This window comes from Urocitellus parryii, chromosome 3 (assembly GCF_045843805.1).
Source record: "Urocitellus parryii isolate mUroPar1 chromosome 3, mUroPar1.hap1, whole genome shotgun sequence".
NCBI classification, from domain to species: domain Eukaryota; kingdom Metazoa; phylum Chordata; class Mammalia; order Rodentia; family Sciuridae; genus Urocitellus; species Urocitellus parryii.
This window is the reverse complement of record NC_135533.1, coordinates 206,888,868-206,903,895: the sequence shown is the minus strand read 5'-3', so window position 1 is coordinate 206,903,895 and position 15,028 is coordinate 206,888,868. Positions and strand designations below refer to the sequence as shown.

The 15,028-nt window shown below is 33.8% G+C and overlaps 1 protein-coding gene across 1 annotated transcript in view; it reads left to right on the top strand.

Moving 5' to 3' along the window:
• The window catches only part of LOC144253829 (A-kinase anchor protein 9-like), a 130,628-nt gene extending 116,608 nt beyond the window's left edge, over nt 1-14,020 (top strand). Inside the window, exons 33-39 of the mRNA XM_077796495.1 lie at nt 145-333; nt 3,828-3,972; nt 7,734-7,953; nt 10,370-10,455; nt 11,558-11,642; nt 12,157-12,296; nt 13,408-14,020. Coding sequence (XP_077652621.1) covers nt 145-333; nt 3,828-3,972; nt 7,734-7,953; nt 10,370-10,455; nt 11,558-11,642; nt 12,157-12,296; nt 13,408-13,445 — 903 coding nt within the window. The 3' untranslated portion in view covers nt 13,446-14,020. The remainder of the gene's footprint in view (nt 1-144; nt 334-3,827; nt 3,973-7,733; nt 7,954-10,369; nt 10,456-11,557; nt 11,643-12,156; nt 12,297-13,407) is intronic.
• The last annotated feature ends 1,008 nt before the right edge of the window (nt 14,021-15,028 follow it).

The following is a 15,028-nucleotide window of genomic DNA, read 5'->3' as shown; positions in this document are numbered from 1 at the left end:
TTTATATGAATTTTCACATAAATTATTGTATGTATTTTCAGACTCAAAAATACATACGTTCTTTTAAATACCCATTTTGGTTAGTAGAATGTTTTAAAAACATGCTTATTTGAAACCTAACTTTTGTTATTTGTACTCTGCTAGGTTTATGATAATTCTCAATCTCAAGAGAGCCTCCCGGACTGGCGAGGGGAATTTCTACTTGCTCTCCAACATGTTTTCTTAAAGGAGCGCAATGTTTTGCTAGCTACATTTCAGACTGAACTGACAGCTCTAGGCACTAAAGATGCAGTTGGATTATTAAAGTGTTTGGAACAGCGAATACAAGAACAGGTATCGAAACAAAATTTTATTTTAAAGAATACTATTTTTAATAGTAATAAGAAAATCAGTTGCTGATTTGTTTTAGAGTCTTAATTTAAGTATGAAGATTAGCATTTTTAACAGGGGCCACTAAGAGTATTTAGGAGAAGAACATTACCTTTGTCTTATATTAGAAAGTAAGAAAAACTTAAAATTAATGAGATAGTCCTCAAACTTGGAAAGTTAGAAAGAGCAGTAAAACCTAAAGAAAAGAGAAGGAATAAGATACAGTCACTTCTCATTATTTGCAGTAGTTATATTTTATAAACCTACGAGGAGTCATTGATCCTGTGGGAAGTACAGGAATAGGTTACTGCAAGCCTCAATCACAATATTTTCATCAACCAATCAATACATGATCTTATTTTCTGTGTGGTTGTGTTTAAAGAAATCTTATATGGGAGGGGAGAAGAGATGTATCTCAGTGGTAGAATGCTTGCCTAGCATACTCTTGGCCCTGGGCTCAGTACTCAGTGCCATTAAAAAAAGAAAAAAGATACCTTCTGTGTTGTATATTATTCATTAATGTTTAACACGGCCAAGAGCAATCATACAGAAGCTTATCTAACACACTTTTCTTAAAGCACGTCACAGATTTCTTGCACTTAGGAACACCAAGCCCTTCACTTGTGGGCCATTTAAAACCATGAAATTGGGGCTGGGGATGTGGCTCAAGCGGTAGCGCGCTCGCCTGGCATGCTGCGGCCCGGGTTCGATTCTCAGCACCACATATAAACAAAGATGTTGTGTCTGCCAATAACTAAAAAATAAAATATTAAAATTCTCTCTCTCTCTTTCTCTCTCTCCCTCTCTCTTTTAAAAAAATTTTTTTTTAAAAGTTCAAAAAATAAATAATAATAAAAAAATAAAACCATGAAATCATAAATAAAAAGCACAATATGGAAAAACAAGTTACTAAACAGGACATTTGTGTACAATATGAGAGCTAAAATACAAAGGTAGAGTATGCCCTTGTTTAACTCAGCCAGGAACATGTGCATGAGGAAATTTAAATTTTTTACTACTCTAACTATGTCTGACAAAGCAATACAAGTATTGATTTGAGGGTTACAAAAACTTTTTATCAGGTAGACAAATCTGAAAACACAGGATCCATTAATAATGAAGATTAACTATAATAAAGTAAAAAACATTAATGAAATGTATAACCAGTACAATATAGAGGATAAAACATTAAAAATTGGTTCCTTGAAAATGCTAATAAGAAAATCTTTTCTGGAGAATTCATTATGATTTTTAAATGTTATAAATGAAGATGAGATCATAATTAAACATGCAACAAATAAAATAACAAAATATTATAAATTATTTTATTTATACAAATAAAAAAATTGAGGTGGAATTTTTTTTAAAAAATCACTTATCAAAATTCATGCAGGAAGAAATAGAATACCTGAAAAAGACCTACAACAGAATCAAATCGGTAGTTAAAAATCTTCTCACAGGGCTGGGGTTGCAACTCAGTGTACATTGCTGGGTTAGATCCTTAGCACCACATATAAATAAATTAATTAATTAAAGGTTTTGTGTCCATCTACAACTAAAACAAAATATTTTTTAATCTTCTCACAATACTTAGTACCCAGGACTTGTTTTTTTAAATACGTTATCCATTAAAAAGAATTAGGAATCCTTTTGAATCTGGTGATTCCAAGAATAGAGTTAGGAAGACAATAAGGTAAACCTGGAATCCCTCATTTTGCCAGCATTTTAAGAATTATTCAAAGAAATAAGGGAATATGTCAGAAGGTCACAGAAGCCTGTTGAAGGTTCCCTCACTGGCCAAAATTAGAAAATTAAAAGATCAAACAAAATGAAAGTGACAGATTTTAAAGTTAAGAGTAAAATAAGAATTCATGAGCTCATATATATAGATGGATATATATTATCACAGTTGAATGCCAGCTATTAAATGTATAAGGAACGAAGGAATTATAAGATCATACTTTATTCAACAATATAGTAATGATCAATTCAGCAATAATCAACAGTGAATGCTAAAACTAATGTGAAAAAGTTGATAAGAAAAGTAAAATTCCTAAAAGATCATTTTTAACTACAAAAGGAAAAACACTAACTTTACACTGGAGAAACCTTGCAAACCCCACCCAAATGATCAGAATCAATATTACCAGTAATGAGGAAAAAAAGACATCGAGTACTTCCTAATATGAAAGAATTAATTTGTTGTACTTCTGTGAAATGCATAATCAGAATCTACTTGGGAAAATATGAGACCACAACCAACTGAGGCCACCATTCATCTATTAGACTGGGCACAATAAAAAATAGTGACACCACCAAGTGCTGGTAAAGAGGGAAACTGCATGTCACATACATTGCTGGTAGGCAGTGTAAAGTAGGACTGCTACTCTGGAAACTAAATCTGGCAGTGTCTTGTTAAGGTAAACGTACATCTGTTACACAGCCTAGCAGTCACACTTGTAGATATTTAATCAACAGAAATGAAAACTTGTGTCTATTTATGAACCTATTTATGAATGTTCACAGTAATTTTCCTTGTAATAACCAATACTTGAAACAACCCAGATGTCTTCCAGTAAGTGAATAGATGGAGAAACTGTGATATATTCATACAATGAAATACTATTCAACAATTAAAAAAGGAACAATCAATACCCTAAACTTCCTGTGTGTTATGTAACTTCTAAAAATGACAAAATTATAGTGATAGAGAACATATTAGTAGTTGCCAGAGGTTAGGATTAGGGAGAGAGGGTAGGACTACAGAGTAGTCTCTGTGGTGATTGAAATAATATGTACCCTTATTGTGGTACATATATATGAACCTGTTCAAGTGATGAAATTTCATAGTACTGTATGCCAAGAGAAAAAATGAGTACATGTAAACAAATGAAATTTTATTAAAACCTATAATTTAAATAGAATTTTATCCATGTCAGTTTCTTAGTTTTGATAATGTGCTCTGATTATACAAGCTATTATTGGGGAAAGCTGGCTGAACCCCTCAAGTACTTTGACTTACATTAGTCCAAAAAAGTTTTTTTTAAATTAATGGACATGTAACAAAATAACCTGTCTGTACTCTTCAAAAAATTTAAGATCACAAAAGACAAAGGAATGAATCACTTTTTTTTTCTTAAAGAACTTTTGGCAAAATTTGAATAAACTCTCTATACCAGATAATATTATGATAAGTTAATTACTCTTTTAATCATTGTACTGCAGTTATGTAAAAGAGTGCTCTTATTTTTAGGAAATACACTACAGTATTTAGAGGTAAAGAAGCATCTATCTGCAAGAAATCTTCCCATATTTTAGACAAGAAAAATAATGAAATTTTTAAAAGAAAAAAACTTTAGCATGTGTGGTTCATTTGTTCTTCAGACTTCTTGTTGTTAATTTTATTATCTTTACAACTCTCTTCACTTGATTTTTTTCTTTTCCTTTGTTACAAAAAGGGTATTGAATATCAAGCAGCTATGGAATATCTCCAAAAAATAGACAGAAGAAGCTTATTATCTGAAATTGAAGTACTACGTGCTCAAATTAATGACAAGAAAATGACCTTGAAAAGAGAACAAGAAAATGATAAACCAAACCTAGGTATGTTACAAAACAGATTCATATAATTTCACAAATGGGTGAAAATATTTCACTCTACATTATTATTACTCAGTTAAAACATTTCCTTTTAGTGGTATTGATTTCTCATTTTCATAACATTAATTGTATTAATTACTGTAGTGGCTAGAGGATTGTCAAATTGGTTTTAAACAGCTTTATCTAATTTTAAATACAGTAGCCTTACCTTGACCAAGTTAAACAAATTAATTTCATGGTCTCTTTTTGTTTCTTTGTTTGTTTTAATTAGTTATACATGACAGTAGAATGCATTTATGCACTTTGATATATCATGCATAGATGGGATATAATTTCTCATTTTTCTGAGTATACATGTTGAAGAATCATATTGGTCATGTAGTCACATATATACATACAGTAATAATATCTGTTTCATTCTACTATCTTTCCTATCCCCACATTTCCTCCCCTCTTCTCCCATCACTTCCCTCTACCTAATCTAAGGTAACCCTATTCTTCCCTACTACCCCCCACCTTATTGTGAATTAGCATTCACAAATTAGAGAAAACATTTGGCCTTTGGTTTTATGGGATTGGCTTATTTTGCTTACCATGGTATTCTCCTACTCCAACCATTTTCTGGCAAATGCCATAATTTCACTCTTCTTTAAAGCTCTGAATAATATTCCATTGAGTATACATACCACATTTTCTTTATCCATTCATCTGTTGATTGACACCTAGGTTGGTTCCATAGATAAGCTATTGTGAATTGAGCTGCTATAAACATTGATACAGCTGCATCACTATAGGGTGCTGATTTTAAGTCCTTTGGGTATATAAACCAAGGAATGGGATAGCTGGGTCAAAGGGTGGTTCCATTCCCAGTTTTCTGAGGAATCTCCATACTGCTTTCCATAGTGGTTGCACCAATTTGCAGCAATGTATGAGTATGCCTTTTCCACCACATCCTCGCCAACATTTGTTGTTGCCGGTATTCTTGATGATTGATTGCCATTCTGACAGGAGTAAGATGAAATCTTAGAGTAGTTTTGATTTGCATTTCTCTAATTGCTAGAGATGTTGAACTCTCTTAAAGCTGTACATTAAGAAAGGTGTTTTACATACTAGAGGATAACTACCTAAAGGAAAAGGAAATCCATAATGAAAGTAGCCATTTCTTTTTTAATCCCTCTTTTTAAAAATTTAACTACAACAACATACAGAAAAGTGAACAATTCAACTCTTCAGTATGACATTCTTTTTTAAATTTTTTTTAATATTTATATGTGGTGCTGAGGATTGAACCCAGGGCCTCGCACATGCTAGGCAAGCACTCTACTGCTGAGCCACAACTCCAGCCCCAGTATAACATTATTATATGAATGTCTGTGGAGGAGACATTGCTTGTGTTAAGAAGTAGAACATTGCCCACATCCTAAAGCCACCCCCTCTTTAGAAACTTAGAGGTTATCCTGATTTTTCTTTAGTTTTATTACTAATTTATATATTCCAAAATCATATGTTAGTTTTTCTATTTTTGAACTTTATCTGTATATTTTATGTCTTGCTTCTGTCACCTTCCTGAATTATCCTAACTTACTGCATTTATCTATAGTTCATTTTTGTTACCATATAGAATTCTCTTGTTTGGATATTCTACAACTTATATAATATTTCATTCTGTAGTTGATTAGATTTGGATTGTTTCTGCTTTTTAGCTATTAGAGTCAATGCTGTTGTGGACACTGTTGCAGAGTGTCCACAATTTCTGATGCAATTGTACTTCTGATGCAATTGTACTTATGTCTTTCTAGGAGTGAAATTGCTGGGTCATAGGATTCATATCTTTAAATTTATTAGAGAACACCAAACTATTTTAAAGAGTAGTTTTTTTTAGGGGCTGCAGTTGTGGCTCACAGGTAGAGTGCTCACCTAGCACATTGGAGGCCCTGGGTTTGATCCTCAGCACCACATAAAAATAAATTAAAAATAAAGATATTGTGCCCAACTACAACTAAAAAATAAATATTTTTTAAAAAAGTACTTTTGTCAATTTGTGCATGCACTAGCAGTATGTGAGAGTTGTCTTATATACAACTTTGCCAACTTTCCGGTATTGTTAGACCTTTGCTGCCAATCCGTTTGGCGTGCAGTACATAATTGTAGTTTTAATTGATTTTAATTATTCAAGTGGCTTAGTGCTTTTTCATATGATTATCAACTATTTGGATTATTGTTTTTGTGATATGCTTGCTTGGATCTTTTCCCCACTTTCTGATAAAAATCTATTTAATTTAACTATAAATGGAAATCGTTATTAAATTCTTATCATATCTATTGAGGACACATGCATCTTTAGTAACTGTTTCATGTAGTAATGATAGAAACACCTGTGCTTTTGCAGACTTTAAAATCACAACACAAGCTCAAAATTTGTCATTGAAAAGCTGAATCATGTTAAAATTCTTCAGAGAAAACAGGTATAATAAGTTAAATTAAACATATCCCTGTAGACAAAGGCTTAATTGAAAAGTTTTAAAGGGAATTAATATTGTTTATATAGAATGCTATTGAAGTCTTATCTCTGTAGATTCATGTTTGTATGTGTAAATTATTAACCTCTACCCCTAAGAAATAGTTTTAAAAGCTAAATTAACATGATTATCATCTAAAGTCAATGTTATGTCCTTCTTGTAATATCATTCTTACTAATTGTAATGTCTGTTGATGAACTTTGCTAAAATTTAATGACTATTTAACACCCAAGTAAATATGTCTACAGACCTTTTCAATGTGCATATGTACATAAGTATATTTTTTGTCATAAAAACAGGATCCTGATGCATATTTTGTAACCTGTTCTTATTTAACATGTCTAAGATTTTAGTTCAGGCATTGAACTCAACCACTGAGCCCTCTTTTATATTTTATGTAAAGACAGAGTCTCACTGAGTTGCTTAGCACCTCACCATTCCTGAGGCTGGCTTTGAACTCATGATCCTCCTGCACCACTAGGATTACAGGCTTGCACCACCACACCTGGCCGAGATTTAAATTCTTGAGTTTGTTTTCATTGTAACAGATGTGTATTATGGAGGTTTTGGTTCCTTTTTATTGAAAAAAAACAAGATCTCAACTGGAGTTTGGACTTCTATTTCTGGAACAATTATAAAAGTAAAGTTCCTAAGGACTGTCTGCAAAGAGAGGCTGAACAAAAGAAGCAACCATTATAGTCATAGATACATGAATAACTCCTACAAGTACTATGTGTGATTTTCAAAAGTTCTTGGAGGGCTGCGGTTGTGGCTAACTGAGTGAGGCACTGGGTTCAATCCCCAGCACCACATAAAAATAAATAAATAAAAGTATTGTGTCCATCTACAACTAAAATTAATAAATAAAGAAAATTTTTTTTAATTTTTTTTTATATATTTTAGTTTTAGGTGGACACATATCTTTGTTTTTACATTTACGTGGTGCTGAGGATAAAACCCAGTGCCTCATGCATGCTAGGCAAGCACTCTACCACTGAGCCACAACCCCAGCCCCTGTTGTTAAACTTTTATTATTTTCATAAATACTTCTGAAATCTTGGCTACTACCACTATGAGGAAAACATGCATAAAGTTTATTTGTATTAAACTTTGGGGACTGTAATCCTTTCATGATTGCTTTGCAGTTATCTCCTATGTTACAAATCAGTTCTTATCAATAAAATATTTATAAACCAAATAGGAGTTACTAGGTTAAATTATAAATATTGATCATTTTTTCTTTAGAACTTTTGGAATATACTATGCAGCAGAAGCAGTCTCAAATTCTGGAGATGCAAGTGGAGCTCAGCAATATGAAAGACAAAGCAAGTGAACTTCAAGAACACCTGAGTTCAGAAAAAATGGTAGTTGCTGAACTAAAAAATGAACTTGCACAAACGGAATTGGAACTTGAAACAACACTCAAGGCACAGCATAAGCATCTAAAGGAATTAGAAGCATTCAGGTATACCACACTTCCTTATTATAAACGTGTATTAGTGAAGGAATTGGAGTACTTTTGTCATAAATATTATGCAGATATTATAAAAATAAAATACATGAGGCTGGGGAAGTGGCTCAAGCGGTAGCGCGCTCGCCTGGCCCGGGTTCGATCCTCAGCACCACATACCAACAAAGATGTTGTGTCCGCCGAGAACTAAAAAAATAAAATAAAATAAAAAAATAAAATAAAATACATGTTATTTAAGTAGCATGTGATTTTGTTATTTATAGGAAAAAACTACAGTAGAGGGTGAAAATCCCCAATTTTTCCAAATTATAAGTTTAAGATTGTTTTGGCCCAAACTGTATTGTGGCCCTCAGTTCTATTTGAGACTTGTATAAGATATACTTGTGATCTTTATTTTACCTCCAGCCAATATGAACTTAATCTTTATGATCTCAATATGTTTCAGAATTTAGTTAGCCAAAATACACAGTATTTGAAGATATAACGCTTATGAAAAGGATATATTTGTTGGTGTAAATACTAAGGGAAGAAAAAAAAAAGTTTGTATAGGATTTCTTTGCCATCCCTAAAATATAAATTTCTCTCTGGGTTTTCATCCTTTTAGCAAGGACTCTTTATTCTGTACTGTGTAAATATACCCTTTGGAAAGGGCCTTCTTAGGTACATGCAGCTGGTGACTCACGCTGGCACATCCAGTCCAATTGTCATTTTTTAATTTGAATAGACCCATGAACTAGCTTATACATACATAGACATAAGAGAGATCATAAGAAGGAAATTTTTTTTTTGAAAAATCACACCTCAGGCCGGCATACATCTGTCTTCCTTTCCTACTAAAATAACCTGTTTTTTACCCAACTCTGGAAAGCCCTGGTCTACCTCTGCATTCAGGTCCAAGGTTGGCCTTCAGGGATTCTGCTAGTGCTTTTGTCACTCTTTTCCTAGTAGTTACAAGCTAGGAACTTTGCCATTCATTCCATATGTGGTTGAAACTACCTTGTAGTCATGAACCACTACTGTCCTCTTAACTAGTAGATAAGATAATCGGGGGCTGGGGCTGAGGCTCAGTGGTAGGGCGCTTGGCTAGCATGTGTGAGGCACTGGGTTTGATCCCCAGCACCACATAAAAATAAAGGTTTGTGTCCATCTACAACTAAAAAAATAAAATAAATTTTAAAAAGATCACTCAGACACTTAAGCTTCTCCATGTGTACCCTCCTTTTTATTTCTCTGAAACTCAGCAGAGTCCCAAAGGAATTTTGTTTCTTAAAGTAGTTCTTGCCAGGTCACATTTGATGCTTCTTCAAAGGATTTTGCTTTTTTTCTTCTTCTTCTTCTGAAAAATGTGAGTTTTGCTTTTGTTTCTGTGTTTTTAAACTGGAAACTTGAGTTTCCTTAGTTTCAAATGTCAGTTCACAAATGAGAAAAACAGGACAAGGAGGGGTTATTATAAACCCAGTAGGGACAATTAGCCTGGTCTCTCTATTGCACCCATGCTGGCTCTCTAAAAGCAGATCAGGTCTTCCACCGTGCCTGCCTCTTCTACTTATTGTAGTCTCACACTCCAGTTTCTCCTTTCCCACTTCTCATTCCCAACATCACCTTGTGTCTGGCAAACAAAGGGTAATCACTGGCAGATACATTGATGAAAAAGATGTAATACCTGCCTGAAATCCAAAGACAGCTCACTTTCTGTTGGGGAAGGGCCATATACTCAGAACTTAGGAGACACTCATGTGAAGTCTCAGGAGTTAGCCAGTCATTTTGATTAGAGGAATTTGGGGAGACTTATATTTTGACTCTCTTAAAATTGAGTCTTGAAACAGACTGGTTCCACAGTGTGCTTTCACCTTCAGAATTATGATCCTGACAGAGCCCTGGCACTCCAGAAAGCTCTCTAAGCCAAGATGGGCCACACAGCAAACCTAATGCAGCTGTATGATGACATTAATACCCCCATTCATTTAAAGCCAGCATTGTTTTTTGTTCCTGGTCACATGGCCTCACCCATCCTCCAGCTTTCCCAGCTCCCTCTTATGGGTCCTTTTATTCTTTTTTCCTCTCATCTACCTATCATCCACTATTCTGTTTCCTGCGGCTACTTTCTTTCTGTGTATTTTTTGCCCTCCATCTCTTCCTGTCTCATTAATCTGTAAAGCTAGAACCTGATTCTGGCAACACCAAAGACCTCTGTTTCCCCTTGGAAATGAGGTGAGGGGAGCTTACAACTGTGTTCTTCTGTTCCAGTTAATTTTGCCATCAACCCAGGCGCATGTACATAGTTTTGGATTAGGAAATTGTGATTGTTGAAATCTGATCTGTGCTCATATTTAAATGATTTTTGTAGAAAGTATATTTTATGATCTTTATAGATATGCTCTGATGTCTTATCTTGGAATCTTTTTTTTAGAATGAAAATTTTGGTTCAACGGTGGCAGCAAGTCACAGGTTCTGGTTCCACCAATGTTAACAGGGATGACTTTGAACTGAATCCAGGTAAAGTCAAAATAGCATATTTCTACATTTACAGCCCTCTAAAATTATTGAAAATGTAATATCTTTCAAATAGCAAATTCTGAAGCCAGTGTTTTCCAAAGATAAAGGAGCTTATAACTAACAAGGCTAGGGACTTCATTGTTTTAAAGAGAATAAGAATTGCTGATTTTTATGGGCGCTGGTCTATACTAAGCCCTGCTTTTTTCATATATTCTGCCAATCTGATGTAATCACAATTACTATTATTCTCACTTTACAGATGAAAAATTGAGCACTGGAAAACACATGGTATTTGTCCCAGATTACCCAGTAGTGCTGCCCAGTAGGGGCACTTAAGGCTCTGGGTTCAAGAGAGAATAGCTATTAGTCATGTAAAACAGTTATGGTTTGAAGTTTTCATGATCTAATAATACTCAAATCATTTGAGTTTACTACTACGTTGTATAAAAATAAGAACAGTTAAAATTCCTTCTCTCTACACCTAGAATGAAGTAGAAAGAACATTAGGGCTTGAACATTTGGGATATAAGGATGAGGTCAAAAGTGGGAGAGCACAGAGTACAGAGAAAAGGGAAATTTCCATGAAAGTATTTTGAAATATAAATGATAGCACTGAGAAATTTTTATCTGTGTCATACCAAAAATTAGCAAATCTTGATTTCAATTTTTTTCCTATAAAAGGAGAGTGGAGTCATAAAGGATCTGGTTACATTAGTCTAATTTTTCTTTTCCACATTATCTTTTCCCCCAAATGATAACACATTCAGAAACCCTAAGATTGAGGTCTTTTAGAAATAAAATACTCCAGTTCAGTAGTTTTTCTTTGAAGCATAGTTCAGATACCAGAAATACTCAATTTCAATAACAATATTGAAAGCTTAAGTTTTATCTCTTCTTTAGCAAGAATAATTGAAAATTATTATTATAAGTAAGACAGCATGGTATAATACACTATATACACATGGTATAATACTGTTTTGTAGAAATGTTCAAGGGCTTGGTTTTTAGTTTTTGTTGTGTTTTGCTTTGTTATCTTAACATCTTGCATTACATTAAGATGCTGAAAAGACTGACCCATTTTATCATTCTTCTGGTGAACTAGAACTAGATGGAGAACCAAGACCAACAACATACCGCTCAAGATCAGATCTGGATTCTCCTAGGTGCCTTTTACCATTTCAAAATAGGTAAGAATTAAATGTATTAATATTTAACAGAGAAAGATGGACACTGATAGGACTTTGGCAGATGGACATCTTTAGTTGTAATTTGTTTAACCTATGGCCCAGATTCAAAGCTAGGTTTTAAATTTGTAAATGGTTTCTAAGGTTAACGGAAACAGAGCTGATCAAATGTTGCTTACTATATGCCATAGTTAGACATTGGAAAAAGTGTTGATTAAAATTGATAAGTCCCTGGCCGTTAGAGAAAATGTTAGTCTGCATGACAGATGCATTTTTACATATCCAGCATTTACTGACAAACTGACAGGTTTTATACTTGGCATTTTCATGAAGCCCTAGCTTCTTTGAATTTATTGAAGACCAATTTCTTTCCCATCCCAAACTTAGAAGCATGGGGGATATAGATCATATAATATGTACTTGGCCTGCCTTCCGGGGTGGGGGAGGATGCAGGTGTGTGATGTGATTGCACTGTTTCTGGGTAATTTGGTTCATGTACATTGCTTTTAATCCTTAGGTCTCCAGGCACCCTAGCTGATTTAAATCCTGGTTCCACAGCGTGCTCTCACCTTCAGAATTATGATCCCGATAGAGCCCTGGCAGATTATATCACTCGGCTAGAGGCACTACAAAGAAGACTTGGAACTGTACAGACAGGTGCTTAAGTTTAACCACTTATTGGTAGTGCCATAGTGCTAGACCCACAGCTCTCCTCATTTTGAAACTCCTTAACCCTCATTGTTTAGAATAAAATCTACTTCACTTACCAAGTTAGGTAAAGCTTAAACTGTGTAACCAGCAGCACAACTAACTTTAGAGTAATCAAGACATGATTTATCACCTCAAATCCTGCCCACCCCCAAATAATTCCCCTACAATCTCTTCATTCAGTAGATTGCTCATAGAAAATACATGATTGAAGACTAATGTGCGAAGGTGCTCTGAGGTAATGCATGGTAGAAAGTGGTGAGGCATACAGATACTGGTGAGGAAGAGGATTGATCACTTAGTACAACCATTATCCCTACTACTGCCTGGTGCTTTTAAGAGTGATCCAAAAAAAAAAAAAAAATTCCTAATTTTCTTTCCTCAAAAATATACCTGAAGTGTCATACTTGATAACAGAAGTGGATTCTCTATTCATTATGAGAAAACTTCTTTTCCCTGTCTTCCTTTAGTTCACTTCTGATCCAGAGATTTTGAATCATTTTAGTTTGAATTGTATTCAGTCTCCTTTTATAGTTTTTTTTTTAACTTTTATTAATGATTCTCTTTTCCTGCTAGTCCCACAAACTCTGTGGACTAATATCAGATTGAGTTAGTAGTTATCTCTTCATTCATTCATTCAAAAAATTCATGTGTTTAACACAAGTAACTTGTAATACTAGGAAACTCTCATTATTATAGTTGAAGTCTGTTTGTTGGTTAAAGGTTTGTTTTGTTTTAAGCATCCAAATTTCATAAGACTCAGAATCTGAAGACCAAAATATTTTTTAGGATATACGAAAAATATATAGAACTTCAACCTTTAGAACACTTTATATTAGCATGATTCTTAATTCCTTGCTTTAGAACCACTCTTGATGACTTGTAAGTATAGTCAAAATCTCTTTAAAAATCAGTTGAACTATGAATAAGACGTTTAAGGAACAAAGGGCATTTTTTCTGATGGAGAGTTAAGAGTAATCTTTTTGTTATCTATACCAGCTAATTTATATAGAACAATCTAATTTAAAATCATGCAAAATGTCTTGTTTTTCTCTTACAGGTTCAACTACTACATTTCATAGTGGTATGAGAAGATAATACTTTAAAAACATCAAAAGTTGAAGTGATTTTAAACAAATTCTCTTTTGTAAATCGAAGATTCTTTTGTGCTTTTATATTGTGAATATTTAATGGGACCAAAACAAACACAGCTTATGATTGTATCAGATCTCTTGCACATGAAAACAAACTGGAATTTGTACATACAAGCATTGTGTATGTATTCATGCACAATAATCACTAAATTACATGTATATTTGCGGAATGTTAATTTAAATGATTAAATTATAAACATTGTGTATTTATCAAATGGGTGAAAAGATTAAATTTTTGCCGATATGATACTGCTGAATGTGTAGCTTGCGGTGTCCTGCACTTTTCATTTAAGGCTACTGAAATTACATGTTTCTGCTTAATATATTTGCTACTGGTGATGAAGACAGAAGATATCACTTGTAGACACCTATTTTTGTATAATGGTAGAAGTTTTGAATTTTATGGGGTATTTTGTCAAAGCACTGAAAATAAAAATGACTTCACCATTTTCACCACACTGTATTTGAAACTTCTTCATTTTTAACTGAGCCATATAGTTCCTGGTGCATATCCTCATAAATTACTTATCTTAAATATGCAAGACCTTAGGATTCAAACAGAAAGTTGTCCTTATATTATTGGATATTAGGGTTTTGTATGAAGGTTTTCCCTCTGCCTTTCCATCAACTTATATCTAAGGATAATATTTCTTAAAAGCCATATTTATTCAATTACATTAGGTGTTACATGTATGTCTTTACAATCTGTGGCCCACTATGACACAAAAATCATTTAGCTCAAATAATCTAAATTTATTAATTAGATTTCAGCAGAATCAAACAGAATTCCTGCTGCCCAACACAATTCAGACAGGGAAGCTGTCACAGATGTTGTTTCTGTTCCAATAACATGGCAACTCACTAAAACAGGAATTGTATTTTTTGCTGATGTCTGGAGGATTTTGATGTCCTATGATTTAGATCAACACAAATAAGCATAGTAACGAGTTGTACATTCTTGGAAGTTTCAATATTAGCAGCTGGGCTTCAGTATGAGGATTTCTAAACATAGCAAAAGTATCCTAAAGCTAGTGGAAGGGGAGAGTTGTGGGTAAGAACCAGAAGCTAAAATGATTGCCATTCAGGACTATTTTGTTGTAGACACATGACAAAAGCAGATGGACATAAGGGGAGGGAGGGGAAAAGAGAGGAGGGAGCAAGAGAGGGATAGGAATGATGGTGGAATGAGTTAGACATCATTACCCTAAGTACATGTATAAGACATGAATGGTGTGAAAATACTTTGTGTATAACCAGTGTCTTGAAAAATTGTGTTCTACATGCGTAATATAAAATGAATTGCATTCTGCCATCCTGTATAACAAATCAGAATAAATTTTTAAAAATTTAAAAAAGCGCAGATGGACAAGTACTTAGCAACAGCAGTTCTCTCCAACTGTTGACCATTAAGCCTCCTTATATTAGGCCAATGCAGTCACACTACACATGATTCTCAATAGTCTGTAGTTTAAAAACTAAATCCGTAGTGCTTCCCTAGCATACACAAGGCCCTAGTTTCAAGCCATA